A 17,418-nucleotide genomic window follows, 5' to 3' on the forward strand; every position below is an offset into this window, starting at 1 on the left:
ATTTTTAGATTCATCAATTAAAGTTAGTAATAGTTCTGATAGTCTATCTTTAGAAAGGAGTTTAATTTTATCCTTAAGGTCCAGAAAACTTATCTCAGATTCTTCATTAGGTTCATCTTCAGATTCTCGAATTACTATGGGAGCTCGATCAACATTATCATCAGTGTCCTTATCTGAACTATCTTTCCAAGAAACAACCATTGCTTTGGATGACCCCTTTTGTAGTTCTTCTTGTCATGAACTTGTTCCTTCTTTCAGATTTCTCCTTTTTCCACTCGACTTCCCACCTAGGACAGTTCTTGATCATGCGGTTCTTTTTACCACATTTGAAGCATCCATCCGTCATCTGGAAGTGTTCTCTTCTCCTCTCGTTCCACAAAGAATAGTAGTGATCATTTGATAGCGATGGCCTGGTGGTGGATTGCCCTTCACAATTTTCAGGTCGTGTATTCATTTTGATCTTTTCCTAAGGTGTTAGCCTCTTCAAGAATAACCCGCTCTGATACAAATTGATGTTTTATGCTTCAATACCACACAAGAGAGATTGATTTATGTGGTGCCCAATTTTCGAGTGCACAAATTATAGAAGTACCTGGTTCTTCTATGTGTTCCTTAACCTTCTATTGCGGAAATAATAAATGTGGAAAGTAAAGAACACAATAAATTTTACGTGGAAAACACCCGGCTCAAAAAGTGAAAAAACCACGACCTACTACCAGTATGATTTTCTCCAAACACTTCACTACAACTCTAAACCAACAACAAAGTTTACAAACTCTTGCAAACCTAAGGATTAACTTTAACCCAAAGTTTACAAACTCTTGCAAACCTAAAGATTAACTCTAACCCTTATAGCAACCAGCCACAAACCGTTGTGACTGCTTCAAGTTAACTCTAGCTTGCATAATACAACTCGAGTTTACAATCTCTTGCAACCCTAAGGATTAACTCTAACCCTTATAGCAACACACCACAAGCTGTTGCGACTACTTCAAGTTAACTCTAACTTGAAAGATACAACTCAGGTACCTAGTACAATTTGCTTCTAAGAGAGCTGAAAGGTACAATTCAAAATGCCTACTACACTTTGAACTAGAAATAAAGAAAGACACATAAAACTCTTTATGGAGCTGGTTTTTCAATCTGGTTTGTATAGCTTCAGGATCGCACCTTTTACACTCACAGTAACAAAATGTCTTGCTATTTTGCTCTCAATTCGTGCGTAACTTCAGTGTGTGTGCATCACCTGTAAAAAAGAACATCATGCGATTTATAGAGTTGGTAAAATAGAAAATAACTAGAGTTCTGATGCTACTCTTCCTTGGTGGAAGAGTTCTAGTTAACTTCAACTTCGAACTCTTTCCATATCTGGGATAGTGTTCTCTTTGAGTAAGGAGTCCTTCTCCTTATTACTTATGCAACATTTTCGATCAGGAGATATCAATTATACCAAGTTAAGCTTATCTCCTTCACGTGCATTCCACATGCTCGAATCTGCCCGTGCCTATGCACACAAGGGATGGACCTGGTTCATGCCTGAGTTTCCTTTGTCAATCTTCAAAACAAACCTTCACTTAGGCCAACACCCTTCAATTAAAAGAAATTATATATTTCATATCTTCAAAAGGTTTTTCAAATATATACATTTGAGGAGATCGAATGCTAAGCTCTGAATCATGATATGTAAATTTGACTCCCTTATGATAAGTATTTTTATCGTTTGATCAATCTGTTACAATGTATCCTAAATGTAATTGTCTTTCCGACATTATGAGCAAACAGTGGCTTCTGAACTGCTGAAATTTAGGCCAATGTTTCTCAAATGTAATAGCATCAATGAATAGGATGTCCGTATGCAAGTGTTAATCATAAAAGAGAAACGTATTGCATGCCTATCTGTAGCTTCAAAACAATAGGAAAAAGGACAGAGGAATTTCTTCTGTTGAAATAGGGCAGACAGTTTGTTGGAACATGAAAGTCACATGATTCAACTGCCTATGGTTGCAACTGGACTCTTTCATGTAATAGGAAAGGGAAGATGTAATAAGCCTCTTTAAAATGACACATAATTTCATATCTGCATGCCAGCCACTTCAATTATCATGTCCTAGCAGGTACTACCTACCATCTTATCTTTTACTTTAAATGCATATTTGACAAACAATTGTAGAAGATGTCTTTTAGCTGAAAGTGAATATATTAATTTTATATATTAGTTCATGCATGTACGTAATTACATGCTTCATTTACTAATGTGCATTGATTCCATTTGTTTTGTATTCCAAATGAGGTATTCTTGTTTATGCCAAACATCATGACACTGCACATGAGAGAAATGAATCTTCAATTCAATGCAGAAAGTAAGGTTAATATCTTCTGATCTATAGAGAAATAATTGACCAAGCTGTTTCGATTTTTCAGTTCACTGAAGATTTTCCAAATCTGCCTAACATGATTTCTTCTTGATACAGAGTTTCTGTCCAATATTTCAATTTCTGTTCTTCGGTCTGTTAAAGGAAGATAATTTGTATCTTTCGTGTCAAGCCAAACACCTTTCTGCATTAGTGCTTGTTATTATTAGTCCTTGACATACCATGCAATTTGCAATGACATGTTTAACTTCCCTTAATTTTCTTCAAGAATATCATATGTTGTTTGTGTGGCCATGAATATTCTCATGTTTTATTGACCATAACGGATATCCCTTATAAATTATCCAGCCCAAGGTTTGAAGTCATTATCATTTTATATATAACAGATATTAAATGTTGTTCTTCATGAAGAATACTGGAAAAGCAGCAGCAAACAATAGGGTGCTGCTGGCGGAGGAAAAGAAGCTAAATAGCAGTGGCCGAGTTTGGGTTCCGGTGTCAACATTGTGGCCGTGGGAGCTCAACAAACTGGGAAATTCAAAAATGAGATCAGGGAAATTCCCGGTTTCTGGAAAATCCATATTAGTGTTATGCATTGCAAGCTTTCTGGCTGGATCAATCTTTAGTAGTCGAATATGGACTCAACCTAATTCTGAAATGAATAATGATCTTGTGATCCCCAGCATTTTCAACCATGAGAAGCTTAGAACTATTTCACGTGAATGTGATCCCAAGCGTGTAAGCTTAATTTGAAACTTTAAAAAACAAGTATTGTTGTCATGAGAAATATTGACTTATGATATTTTCTTTATGCAGAAATTAGCCGAAAGCAATTCAAGAGACATCATGGGAGAAGTTAAGAAAACTCATCAAGCTATTCAGTAAGCACAGGCTCAAATCCACAAGTCAATGCCTGTTATATAGCCTATCTTTTAATTCTCTTTTTTATTAATTATGAATGTTGGGTTCGAATTAACAGATCACTTGATAAAAGTATATCAACATTGGAGAATGAACTAGCAATAGCTCGGACAAGGCAAACAATCAGTCAAAACGCAAAGGAAAACAGAGCTTCAAATCACACCACACCGAATAAAGCATTCATCGTGGTGGGAATTAATACCGCATTCAGCAGCAGAAAAAGACGCGATTCTCTTAGAGAAACTTGGATGCCTAAAGGTCTTCAATTTGACTATTTCTTAGCTTCTTCTATTAGTTTGAAATAGATTGATGAATCTGAATTATTGTATTCCATTAATTTAATTGGCAGGGGATAAGCTAAGGAAGCTAGAGAAAGAGAAGGGAATCGTGATACGGTTTGTGATAGGACACAGTGCTACACGAGGAGGAGTTCTTGATCGTGCCATTGACAGTGAGGATGCTCAGTACGAGGATTTCCTTCGACTTGAACACGTTGAGGGTTATCATGAACTGTCCACCAAGACAAGATTGTATTTCTCTAAAGCTGTCTCCATTTGGGACGCTGACTTCTACGTTAAAGTGGACGATGATGTCCATCTCAACTTAGGTAATTTACATAAATAATGTATAGATTTGTTTACATCATTAAGTTCAGTTGAACTTTAAAAACAAGTAATCTTTCGTAGCAAATTTGATATTGTAACCTGAAAATAAAGTAATAACTTGCTATGATTGGTTAAATAAAATTAATAGGATAAAAAAATTTGTAGTGCCAATATATATAAGTTAAATCCTCTATATATAAGCTCATATAGTACTTTATTAATTTCCTTAAATGCATGCATAACTATACATGCCTATGTAATTCTCTCAACATTTTGCAGGTATGCTTGCTAGCACATTAGCAAAATACAAATCCAAACCAAGAGTCTACATTGGGTGCATGAAGTCAGGGCCAGTTCTTTCCCAAAAGTGAGGCGTCTTTCATTTAGTTTGTTCCACAAAACATAAACGTATATAATTTCCCTCTCGAAAAGTAAAAGAAGAAATGTACTTGACTGATAAATATATTGATTTGGCAGAGGATTAAGGTATCATGAGCCTGAGTATTGGAAATTTGGAGAAGAAGGGAACAAGTATTTCCGGCATGCCACGGGTCAAATATATGGCATCTCTAGAGACCTTGCTTCTTACATCTCCATCAACTCGTAAGTTCTTTAATTTACACACATATATTGCAACGCCTCTTAGACCAATATCAAGTTGAAGAATGACATATGTTTAATTGTATGATGGAAAAATTAAAATAGGGGGATATTACATAGATATGCAAATGAAGACGTATCATTGGGATCATGGTTAATTGGATTGGAAGTGGAGCATGTGGATGAGCGTTCAATGTGCTGTGGAACACCTCCAGATTGTGAGTGGAAGGCCAAAGGAGGGAATATGTGTGTGGCATCATTTGATTGGCCATGCAGTGGGATATGCAAGTCGGTAGAGAGGATGAAAGATGTGCACCATTCATGCGGCGAAGGTGATGCAGCTCTTTGGAATGTTCCTCTCTCATGACAGTACTCTAGTAGCTAGGATGACATTTAATATTGGAGAGAACTTAATTAATTATCCACATAGTATTTATTTCCTTTTGATTAATAATTTACTTGCGCAATGCAATTCTTCTTTTGCTTATTTTTGCCACCGCGATTTGTATTTCACTCTTATTGGCCTTGTCTTTAGAGTGCCAAGTGTCTCTTTAATTAATTAAGCCAGCCTTGTGTCATGAAAGAAATTTCTCTATCAGTGGTTGATATGACACTACACAATTCTACTTCTAAATTGTATTGTGTTCCTTATAATCTATTTTCGCACTGCATACATTAGCCTAACAAATTTAAATTCACCTAGCTTTAGAGACCACCAAAATTGAAGAGAAGCATTCTCTTATGATTTATGTCTATACTACGTATAAAGTACAGATTGCATGCTCAATTTAATTACTCAGTTAGAGTATAATATTTCTAAGAATACAATCACAAGGAATTAAATAAGCACAAAAAGATTCTGCAACTTCCATATTTCCTGGGTGGGGTGGTGGGTTGGGGGGGGGCAGGGCGGAACATTAGATTATATCATTATAGTCATTAGTATCATATTTTCAAGTATTCTCATTGATTACCTAATTAAATCCACTGTAATGATTTTCTTATCTTATTTATTACTCCCTCATTCCAATTAATTTGATATTATTATTCTTCCAGAGTCTAACAGTGTTTTTAATTACAATAGTTGCATTTGCTTTAAATATTTTCATGCAAAAAATTGTAACTTACAGTATTATAGTTTCTAATTATCTAAATTGTTTTCCAAAACAATAGGAAATTCATGTCCGTTCTTGATGAAAAATTAAAGATCTGATCCTCGTATGTCAAACTCCTTCATTATTTTTACGCATATGAAGTATTATTCTCGGTGGCACATTGACTTTTGAGACGAAAAGGCAGCTGTAAACCCGTAATTAAACTAGTCGTCATATCATAATATATTAAAAGCAGGAAGCTCTTAAGTTGAAAGTCAATTTATAGATTTACCCTTATCATACTAACTTTTTTTTTTAAAAAAGAAAACCCTACAATTACCCGCTACAACTCAAGCGCCACCTCTGCTCGGTGATAGACGTGAAGAGAACTAACGATCATATCTCAACAGTTGCACCGTTTAAATTTTTTTGTCTTTAAAAATTTAAGCCCCTATGGTATTCTCTATCAATCTCGCTCCTCTGTTAAACCAACAAGTTTGGCATCAAATTCTCCTTCGCCAAATTATTCAATTTGTTCATTAGTCATCTATTTCTCATAGTTTCCTAGAATCTACTTGCTTATCAGATTTTTGTCTGAAAGGGTTAGAATTTGGAGATGACTAGCGTTTAATTAAGTATTAATTTTCAAGGCTTGAATACAGTTTACTTTACTTCTAATTTTTACAGCCTAATTTTTCTATATTTCTCTTTTGCCTTTGTTTATTGTTGTGCAATTTGGTGATTGAAACTTTTACAAAATGCTTCATAATATTCATAATCCTCATGATTTATTTGCAATATAAATGGTTAGCATGACAACTCTAAATCAATAAAACTTAGGTATTTGGTGTGTTCATGGAGAACAAAAAGAAGGATTTGGGGTTAAAATTTACTGTAGTAGCCTTTCTCTTGCTGCTATCTGCTATGGAAAAGCTCTATGCGATCATGTTCTGTACAAAATTTCTTCCCTAAAATTAAAGCATAACAATGACAAAACATTCGTTGATGATGATTTGTTTGACGTTGTATGGTCTAAATGCCTACAACCTTTTTTACAATAGCCCAGTGATCTTGCAACCTTTTCTCTTACAAGGAAAAATGCAGCCTATAATCTTGAATCTGTTTGAAAATTATTTTTAAACGGCCACGTATGAAAGAATCTTATTTAAACTGAAGCACGTGACATGTTATAAAACTATTAAATTAGACGCTTTTGCTTTATAATTCTGTTCATGTCCACTTTGCAAAAAGTGCCTAAATTAAAGTATTCTATATTAATTCTACCCATATCTGTGTGTGTAGATATAAGTGTTGTAAGCAGTCAATCTTATTAAAGGAATCTGAATATTTTTTTATGCTCATGCTAATATAATAGTGCTTTGATTAAGATTCTACAAACTTGAAGTTAAATTTTGGAACCCACTATATACTCATACTATTCTTCGGAACTATCTTTGGTAAACCTTTATAAGAATAAACAAATCATTTTCGTACATAAATACTTGATTCTTATCACTAATTTTAATCTCATGTTTTTAGATACAAGTTGCATGGTTAGTTACAATGAACCGCTTATTGGAGAAGGTTACAGCAGGAGAAGAAAGATAATAGTTACAAATGAAAGACAAGCTAAAATCACAAATTTCAATGAAAAATGATCATTTCACATACTATATATATGGATAACAAACCACAGTTAATTTAATTGGAAATTTTAAAATATAGATTTAATTTTACAGTTGTTATTTTATGGGGTAATTTTACTGAAAAGATCGATGAAATTCTTGAAAAGATGAAAGATGATAAACCAATCGTTAGCTTTATATCTATTCTAAAGTTTTTCCTTATTTAACTAGGGAATTTTAGAATATCAACTATTCATGTTAAGTAATGTGCTAATCTATCCGACAATTCAAAAGGCAACAGATTTACGCAATTTGGTAACATAACTTTATCATACTGACTTCTAAGTTTAGGTTATGTATGACAAACTTTGCTGTAAAAATATTTGAAGAATACACTAGCATATGATAAGCATGCTTCTGTCTTAACTTTATTCCTTTTCATACCATTTGATTATCCTATTTTGATGGTGATTTTACCATTTGCAAAACTGTAATATCCTCACACGAAAATTTACATGTACTACGAGCAAGTAATTAGTTAATTCTAAAAAAAATATTTTCACTCTCTTTACCTGTTGTTAGCCCTTTTCCCTCCATTATGATTGGGTAACTTCTGTGCTCAGCCATTAATTCAGTTACCACTGGTTTATGCGTGAATCCTTTAACAGAGCTACAATCGTGATGTCTACATTTTTCTATATATTACTCTGATTATAATTTCGTTCATATTATTTTGTGCAAATTTTTTCCTTCTTTAAATATATGAGACAATTTAATAACAGAAACTAAAATACAGGCGTGATACCATGAAGACAGAAGTTAAAGATATTGCATTAATACCAAATAAAGTAATAAAACAATCCAAAGAGATAAAGTTAGTCAAGATTATGAATTGTTTACTTGTTGATGCGCAAGTAATTCTCCTAGAATATATTGGTTACTTGTTATGTCCTAAAATCATATTACATGTCCAAACCACAGGGTCAAACAATTCCCATATTGGATTTTATCTGCCACAACATATTTTCTCACATGAATTATGTTGCACTTTCAAGAGGGATATATATCAATGTCGACCACAAGAGTCCTGATTATGACAGAAAAATCAAAGTGGATGGAAGGAGCATACACGAGGAATATCGTCTATAAGGAAATATTAGATGAAATACACATAATTACATGTTTTGCCTCATAAAAACGAAATAAATAGTCAACTCATATGTATTTAAGGAAGAATAATTCACCTAAGGATGATTCACATTCTTACACTATATTTTTTTTATGTACAGTTACTAAAAATATTATTTTATGACAATGTGTACTATATATCTTGGCATACACGTGCAACGAATATGTAGAGAAACTAGTTTCTAGAAACGTGCGTTGCACGTGTATTAGTGTATCCTATGTCAATTAAAAAAAAAAATTAAAAGATTAGTTCCCCAAAAAAAGGTAAATATGTAAACCTTAATTCCTAAAACAATATTAAGCTTCGTGATGTAAGATTGATAGCAAAATGATTAGATCCACGTATATTAAGGACAAAAACAACACAAACTATTTACAACTCTTGCTAGTGACTTACTCAACATAAAATAGGTCATAGCGATTTGTCTTAGTTTAAAAACAATACAACAAATCTCAAATAAACATCGATATGAAAAAATAGTATGAACAACTACAGTGCTTGAGAAAATAACAACTTGAACACTGAATAAGAAAGAGAAATATGCTTCGGCATCAACCTAAAATGCATTTAACAATGTAAACCAAAAAAGCTAGCTACTGATGGGGATGAATAGGACGGAACAGTTAGAATTAATATTTTCCCATCCAGTGATATTTCTATTGTAAAAATTTCACATAATTATCTTCTACACAAGCAATGATGGCTTATTCAAGCCTACAGTTTGTGATTAAAATGAGTTTCAACAACTAATATTTTATAATAAATGCAAAGGAGAATGTTATAAGTACGAATTTGTTAATATTAGCCATGATAAACATACTAATTACTAACACATTGCGCTTAGTCCAAGATCACCATCACAAAGAGTGGATCTTCATGATAATAGCTATAATTGCAGGCATCTCAATGTTCCACCTAAACATTCAGATAAAATATTAAACATTAAAAAGAGAGCAAAAGAAGTATAACAAACCCATAAAACAATCTACACGTTTGAAGGCTCCATTTTCATATTTTGGTTTCAGATGCGTTTAATACTTTGTATCTCATAGAGAATGTTGTTGATTGTCCGATTCTTCACTTTCGCAATTTTATCTTTGTTCCTTGCGTACCCATCTATTTCCACTTGCAAGTGTTGCAATGTGCATAATAACTTGCGACTAAGAGGCTCTATATATGTAATGTCTGCCCATGGGCCACGTTACACATTATGTGCGAAGCAAAATATAAAACTGAATAGAGGCTAACGCTGATTAAATATCAACATAAAGCTGGGCCGGCAAGGCCGGCATAACCACTATAACTGACAAGCCAACAAAATATATGTATAGGGCCTACAAGCCCAACATATTGCACTAACTGACAAGATATGTCTATAAGCCTCTACTGACAGATGTACTGTGATCGGAACAGGGCTCTGACCTACCCATAACCTATCTACATATATACACAAAATGTACACAAAACTTCTAGACCCGGCAACTCCAAAGGACGGGGAGCTTACCAATAAAGCTGGATTCGAGCAACACCTGAGGAGGTCTACTCGTCTGTCTGTCTGCACCTGCATGCATGAAATACAGCGCCCCAGAAAGGGGCGTCAGTACGAAATAATATAATGAGTATGTAAGTCAATATACTGAAAGCTGAAACTGAACTGATAATATGAACATATGCTTACCTGCTGATACTGACTCAACTCTCTCAATATAATAAGTAAAATAGCTGTCCGGCCCTATAAGGCTCGGTATATATATATATAATTGCTCTGTCGTAGTAGGCTCGCTCATAGGCGCTCGACCATACTGGGCTCTGTATCTCGGCCAACTGGGCTCGCTCATAGGTGTTCGGCCACAGTAGACTCGGTATATAACTTACCATCTGATCAGAGGTTGTCCAATAGGGGCCTGCCCATCGACTATAGCTCAATGGTAATTAAATACTGTAATACTGTATATATAGACTCTCTGTTCTCTTGACTAGAATAAGAAAATACTCAATTGAATATTGTTCTTACAAGACTAGGAAAAATATACGTAACTTTTCGGACATGAATTTTTCTTTATGCCTCGTTATCAAACTTGTGTAATTACGAGATCATGCAAAATGAATGAAGAGTTTCACCTTATTATACCTGAAGTAGGGAAAAATCCGTATGATATTCTGGAAAAAGGTTGCACCGTACTTCTTTAGAATCGCAAAATTACTCTGTTGCTAAGACTCTAAAAATTCTCTTGGAATTGGTTGCAAGGAGAATTGCTAACATTTACTTTTGGTTGAAAGGTCTTTATTGAAAATATTAAGAATGAGATTTAGGATCTGATTGTAGTATGGTTTTGTTTTGAAAGATCTTTGGAATTGAAGTGTTTTGATAACACTTCACGTTGTTGAAGTATTTTTGTAACACATCATTTGGCCACTTATCAAGAATGACTAAGAGTCATCTCTTTATGAAGTTGGTTGCTGCCACGTAGAGGTGGGAGGTAATTTTAATCTTATCACATAACCAATTAATTAATTAGGTAATATTTCGTTTCTCGATAATTAACCAATTACCTGTATAATTCAGAATTGTCTCAAATTATTTAAAATTCTACTTATTTTGAATATACCTTATATATCATACTATCGTGGTCATATGGTCTCTTGCATGGTACTAGTTCATAAGTATCGGGTATTATAGCTCGGATCGTATTTTATTGCAATTCGACAACCTTCAACGAAACTCATTTTCTTTAATCCGTGTACCCTTTCCTTCATGGCACTTACTTATTGTTTGGTATAAATAGCATAAATATGCTGACCTCAAGATAATCTCATCCCCAAGTTTATGTCAATTAACTTAAGACGAAACTTTAATGTACGAAAAACGCGAGATGTAACATCCTTCCTCCCTTAGAAACATTCGTCCTTGAATGTCTACTCTTAGATACTTTGAGAAATCTTTATGCCGGAGTCTCTTCCGTACACTAGACTAAACCCAACCTATATGCAGCCAGAAAATATACTATACATGCCACACATGGCCACTGTATATAAATAGCAACACTTGGCTTCACACAACTGTCCATTATAAATTCTTAGAGTCAAAATGAGAGCTTACTCGATGACCTACTGGCCTGAATAGAGTTGTGCTGAGGTATTCCACCTTGAGCCATATCTTCAGCTTGAAATAGGTGGGGGTATTTAGACTTTGTTTCTTCCTCCGCTTCCCACGTCATCTCTTCCACATTCTTACTCCTCCATAAAACCTTCACGGAGGCTATTTCCTTATTTCGCTGCTTGAAGATTTGTCGGTCTTGGATGGAAACCGGGATTTCCTCGTAAGACAAGTTCTCCATAATCTGTACATCATCCCTGGGCACCACTAGGGTAGGATCGCCAATGCACTTCTGTAGCATTGATACGTGAAACAATGGATGGACAGACCCCAACTCTGAGGGTAGTTCTAACTCATATGCTACTTGGCCCACTCTCCGAATGATCTTATAAGGACCAATATACCGTGGGCTAAGTTTGACTTTCTTGCCAAACCTCATCACACCCTTTATAGGTGATACGTTTAAGAATACCCAGTCATTAACCCCGAATTCTAAATCTCGTCGCCACACGTTAGAATATGACTTCTGACGACTCTGAGCTGTCAACAGCCGCTCCCGGATGATCTTTACTTTTTCTATGGCCTACTGAACCAGGTCTGGCCTATGTAACCCAGATTCTCCAACATCAAACCACCCTATAAGAGATTTGCACTTACGCCCATACAAAACCTCATACGGAGCCATCTGGATACTGGAGTGGCAATTGTTATTATGTGAAAACTCGATAAGAGGTAAATGTTCATTCCAACTCATTTTAAAATCCAATACACATGCTCGTAACATATCTTCGAGCGTCTGAATTATGCGCTCGGGTTGTCCATCAGTCTGTGGATGAAAAGTTGTGCTGAGATTCACCTGAGTCCCCAGACCTTTCTGAAATGACCTCCAAAAATGTGTTGTAAACTGGGCACCATGATCAGATATAATAGATATTGGTACTCCGCGAAGTCGCACTATTTCTTTAATATATAACTTTGCATAATCTTATGTTGTATATGGAGATCTGACCGGTAGAAAATGAGCTGATTTCGTGAGCCAATCGACTATCACCCATATGGAATTGAACTTGCGATGAGAACGAGGTAAACCCGTGATAAAGTCCATATTTATCGCCTCCCATTTCCATGTCAGGATCTCTATAGTCTGCATTAGACCTCCGGGCTTCTGGTGCTCTATCTTCACCTGTTGGCAACTAGGGCACTGAGCGACAAACTCAACAATGTTCCTCTTCATATCGTTCCACCAGTACACATCCTTAATGTCATGATACATCTTCGTTGACCCAGGGTGAATGGAGTACCACGAGTAATGTGCCTCTGACATAATCCTGTCTCGGAGCCCTGCTATATCTGGAACACATAAGCGACCCCTGTATCTGAGAACCTCATCTCCCTTGAGTTCTAACAACGACTGCTTCTTCTGCAGAACTCGCTCTCTTAACTCGACCTACTCTGGGTCCTCGTATTGCCACTCCTTTACTTCAGCTATGAGAGATGATTTTGTAGTATTTTTGTCACGACCCAATTTAGGATCGTGACCGGCGCTTAGGAGCAAGTGCTCCCAAGTAAGCCTCATCGGTAATTTTACAGAAAATCGAACAGAGTTTACCCTATTTTTTTGGAGCATCCCAAAAATTTTCCTGTCTCAAATCAGAAACCAAACATCCTAATAGCAATTCAAATGATAATGACTTTATCAATTAACCAAAATAAATATCTACCTTTAACAGTCCACCCACTAACAACTAGAAATACTACTTTATCTCCAAATTTTGATAAGAATGGGTGTTACTCAACATAAGTCTATAATAACAAAGACTACTCAAGACACTAAAAGAATGATTATGGAGCGACTCTAGGAGTTCAAATAAAAGACCATAACAATTGATAAAATTCCCGCCCACGCGAACAACTGCGAGGCTTACCAAGAATTATCAACTTGTGCGCTCTAATTAAAGAAATTCCCGCCCGCGTCAACTGTTGTCTCTGTAAAAAAAAACAATTAGCGGGGAATGAGTCGCTAGCTCAGTGAGTAATAACACTTAACGACAACCGTTTTTATTGGAGACAAGTCAGAAAACATGCTAGTATATTAAACAGAACAGAAATTATCATAAAAATGCCCCTTTCAGAAACAATAAGCAATTTTTAGTCTCATCATGTGTTTTTTTGTAGTATAATACGATTGACAATTCCGTAATAAGCTCGGTAACCACTGTATAATATTATTATTCATATTTTAGGAGGTTTCAATGAACGAATTATGTAATCGGTATAACTGTGGACTTCCTCGCAAGAAGTCAAATATAACGGTAGTCCCTACTCGAGGAAAATCGGTAACGATATGATAGTTCGACCTTCCCACTAGCGAGGGCTATAACGGTAATCAGTAATTACAAGGTTGCATCGGGTCTAATGAACCCGCCTTAGCTACGGGATCCTTCAATGTCTAATCCCATTTATACGTGTCTCTGTAATCCGTATATACTCGTAGAAAATATTTTAAATCAATATAGGGCATTTAAGTTCTTATCAAATCATATAATTTCATTTCGATAACAGTAAATTCAAGTAACAGTAAAATAGATCTAGTGACAACGGAAATATTTAAAACCAGGGTAACCATCTCAAATAACTATTTCGGTATCATATCGAGTAAAAGACTTGTCCCACATGCAACTCAAAATAATCGGTAACATATTCATCTTAAAAATCATGTGTAAATCATGCAAGTTATGAAAACACAAATTGCGGTAAAATTACTACTCACAGTACTTGTGCCAAAATACCAAATGCTTCACCTCGAGCAATTCGTACAAATTCCTCCAATCAATCTATAATTATATAATATTGATCCCATGTCAATCGCCTCATTTTGGCTAAATCTATCACTAATTTAAAATACCAAATCCTTCGAGTTTTATATTTTATTATCAATTCGCCGAATTATATTTACCCATTCTATGAGTAACTTAAATTAGTCCAAAATCTTTTAAGTAAAAAGGTATTTATATGGTTTATTCCCTTTACTGTTCAATTTCCTTAATCCTGTGCATAAATTGAAACTGAAATAACTTTATTGTCCATAATATTCCTTCTTAATTGGTACTTATCTTTTGTACTCAATACTAGACTTACCACATTCAAACCCAAACTCGATATTTTCATTGCAATATAGTTAAACACCAAAACTCAACCCTTGCACACTAACTTAATTTACACCTAACAAAGATCATATATAATGAGACTAGTTTAAGTACAAATACATCAATGCCCTTCTTTTTTTCCAAGTGAATCTATCCTACAGTAATATTGACTAACTTCCAATTGTATAATTTGCCCAGAATAACTCTTATTGGTATTATATTTCTTATACCTTGTGAAACCCTTCAAATATATGAACTGAGATAAAAAGAATTACCAGAAGAAAAGAATCTAGATGAGAAATTTGAGTATTACCCGTAAGAACCAATGCGTATTTAAAATTTCTCAAGGTTTGGTTCTAGCCTCTTTCTTCTTCTCCTTTTTTTTCTCCTCCTCTATGGGTTTTCGTTTTTTCCCTCTGTTGTTTAGCAGCAGCTTGCTGCGCTTCTTTTCCCCCTTTCCCCTTTTTCACGTTTTTTTCTTTTCCTCCCTATGGGCTTTGGCCCATTCTCCTATTATTTCCTTTTTTTTTAAACTTAGTTAAAGACTTATATGCCCTTATTAGTATATATGGTATTACAATTTTGGAGTACAACTCCTCCATTGCTAGAGTCTACTAACCGAACCCCCAAACAAGCTAAATGATGAATCTCTCTAGTTAATTGTCTTTTCTCGGCCTCTACATGTGCTAAGCTACCCATAGATCAGCGACTTAAGGTATCTGCTACAACATTAGCTTTTCCTGGATGGTAAAGAATGTTAACATCGTAATCTTTCAATAACTCAAGCCATCGCCTCTGTCGCAATTTCAACTCTTTTTGCTTGAAGATATATTGCAAGCTTTTATGATCCGTGAATACATCAACATGAACACCATACAAATAATGTCGCTATATCTTAAGTGCATGGACAACCACAACTAACTCGAGGTCGTGGGTCGGATAATTCCGTTCGTGCTTCCTTAACTACCTTGAAGCATACACAATTACCTTCCAATGTTGCATCAGGACACATCATAACCCGACATTTGAGGTATCACAATACATGGCATAACCATCTGGACCTCTAGAAGTGCTAGAACTGGTGCTGAGGTCAACATGTTCTTAAGCTCTTGGAAACTCTGCTCACAGGCCTCTGTACACTAAAACTTAGTTGTTTTCTGCGTCAACTTCGTTAATGGTGCTGACAGAGAAGAAAAACCCTCTACGAACCTCCGGTAGTATCCTGCTAAGCCTAGAAAGCTAGGAATCTCTATCAGAGTGGTAGGTCTAGGATAGGATTTCACAGCCTCAATCTTCTGATTGTCTACCGTTATACCTCCATCGGATACAATGTGTCCCAAGAATGCTACATACCTCAACCAGAAATCACATTTAGAAAACTTAGCATATAATTTACTATTGCGGAGAGTTTGGAGCACCGCTCGCAGGTGGTCCGCATGCTTATCTTCTGAACGTGAATAAACTAAAATATCATCAATAAATATTATCATGAACATATCTAAAAATATCCGGAATAGGCTATTCATCAAGTCCATGAACACGGCAGGTGCATTCGTCAACCCGAAAGACATGACAAGGAACTCGAAGTGGCCATATCGGGTCCTAAAAGCAGTCTTGGGAATATCTTCCTCTCGAACTCTGACCTGGTGGTACCCCGACCTAAAATCTATTTTTGAAAAGCATCTAGCCCCCTGCAACTGATCAAACAGGTCATCTATCCTTGGAAGTGGATACTTATTCTTAATAATTACCTTGTTCAGTTGCCTATAATCGATACACGTCCTCAGTGAGCCGTCTTTCTTTCACACAAACAGTACTGGTGCACCCCAAGGTGAAGTACTGGGCTTGATGAAACCTTTATCCAGCAAATCTTTTAACTGCTCCTTTAACTCCTTCAATTCGGAAGGTGCCATTCTATACGGAGGGATGGATATTGGTTGAGTTCCCGGAAGCAAATCGATGCCAAAATCCATCTCTCGCTCTGGAGGAATACCTGGAAGTTCATCTAGGAATACATATGCGTACTCTTTTAATACTGGAATAGACTGAAGTGTAGGTATCTCTGCATCCACATCTATAACTCGCAAAATATGATAAATGCACCCTTTTGCAATCATTTTCCTCGCCTTCAGATAGGAAATAAACCTACCTCTGGGTGTCGCTGCATTACCTACCCATTCAAGGGCTGGCTCACCCGGAAAATGAAATCTAGCTATCTTTGCTCGACAATGAACCGTGGCATGGAAAGCTGCCAACCATTCCATGTCCATGATAGCATCAAAATCCAACATCTCTAGCTCAACTAGGTCGGCTGAGGTCTGACGATCGCAAACTGATACCGTACAACCTCGGTAAACCCGTCTAGCAATAATCGATTCTCTAACTAGTGTAGATACCGCAAAAGGATCACTTACTATTTCAGAAACTATACCAAACTTCCCCGCGACAAATGGGGTAAGACACGATAAAGTAGATCCTGGGTCTATTAAGGCATAAGCATCGTGAGAGAAAATGGTCAACATACTTGTCACAACATCTGATAAGGATTCCTTATCCTGCCGACCTACTAACGCATAGCTACGATTATGGTTACCATCTGAACTGCAACCTCTACCTTTGCCTCGACCTCTATAATCCGAAGATTAAGACTCGCGCCCTGAAGGATGCATCAACATAGATGATCCTGATGCTGAATTTGCTGGTTGTGTCATACCCCCAAAATCTCTATTTGGGCAATCTCGCATCATATGCCCCGGACGTCCACATGTA

General features: G+C 35.9%; 2 protein-coding genes across 6 annotated transcripts; one reads left to right on the forward strand and one right to left on the reverse strand.

The window, feature by feature from the left end:
• The first annotated feature begins 2,068 nt into the window (after positions 1-2,068).
• On the forward strand, positions 2,069-5,132 carry LOC104210431 (probable beta-1,3-galactosyltransferase 8). Of its 5 annotated transcripts, none has more exons than XM_009759328.2 (8): positions 2,069-2,114; positions 2,759-3,110; positions 3,189-3,253; positions 3,352-3,551; positions 3,643-3,900; positions 4,178-4,265; positions 4,376-4,501; positions 4,604-5,132. In XM_009759328.2, the coding sequence occupies exons 2-8, from the start codon at positions 2,766-2,768 to the stop codon at positions 4,863-4,865; spliced, it is 1,344 nt and encodes a 447-aa protein (XP_009757630.1). In that variant the 5' UTR covers positions 2,069-2,114; positions 2,759-2,765; the 3' UTR covers positions 4,866-5,132. The 5 variants fall into 5 exon arrangements, with proteins under 5 accessions (XP_009757630.1, XP_070024664.1, XP_009757629.2 ...); XM_070168563.1 differs by having other exon boundaries at positions 2,071-2,114; positions 2,784-3,110; XM_009759327.2 differs by lacking the exon at positions 2,069-2,114 and adding an exon at positions 2,241-2,365 and having other exon boundaries at positions 2,784-3,110.
• A 4,131-nt stretch (positions 5,133-9,263) lies between these two features.
• Positions 9,264-17,171, reverse strand: LOC138887639 (uncharacterized). The gene is made up of 3 exons (XM_070169406.1): positions 16,462-17,171; positions 15,859-16,002; positions 9,264-9,321 (listed from the first exon to the last, which is right to left on the reverse strand). Exons 1-3 carry the CDS (start codon positions 17,169-17,171, stop codon positions 9,264-9,266), a joined length of 912 nt encoding a protein of 303 aa, XP_070025507.1.
• Between the last annotated feature and the right edge of the window lie 247 nt (positions 17,172-17,418).

This window comes from Nicotiana sylvestris, chromosome 3, assembly GCF_000393655.2.
Source record: "Nicotiana sylvestris chromosome 3, ASM39365v2, whole genome shotgun sequence".
Lineage (NCBI taxonomy): Eukaryota > Viridiplantae > Streptophyta > Magnoliopsida > Solanales > Solanaceae > Nicotiana > Nicotiana sylvestris.

Excerpts from the sequence above, each read along its gene's own strand:
- LOC104210431 (XM_009759327.2), top strand. The coding sequence starts at position 2,303 with ATGCCAAACATCATGACACTGCACATGAGAGAAATGAATCTTCAATTC. Across the intron at positions 4,266-4,375 it reads GGGCCAGTTCTTTCCCAAAA|AGGATTAAGGTATCATGAGC; the intron begins GTGAGGCGTCTT and ends TTGATTTGGCAG. Across the intron at positions 4,502-4,603 it reads TCTTACATCTCCATCAACTC|GGGGATATTACATAGATATG; the intron begins GTAAGTTCTTTA and ends AAATTAAAATAG.
- LOC138887639 (XM_070169406.1), bottom strand. The coding sequence starts at position 17,171 with ATGTTGACCATTTTCTCTCACGATGCTTATGCCTTAATAGACCCAGGA. Across the intron at positions 16,003-16,461 it reads CCTTGGGGTGCACCAGTACT|GTATGTAGCATTCTTGGGAC; the intron begins GTTTGTGTGAAA and ends TTTCTGGTTGAG. Across the intron at positions 9,322-15,858 it reads TTAGCAGGATACTACCGGAG|GTGGAACATTGAGATGCCTG; the intron begins GTTCGTAGAGGG and ends CTGAATGTTTAG.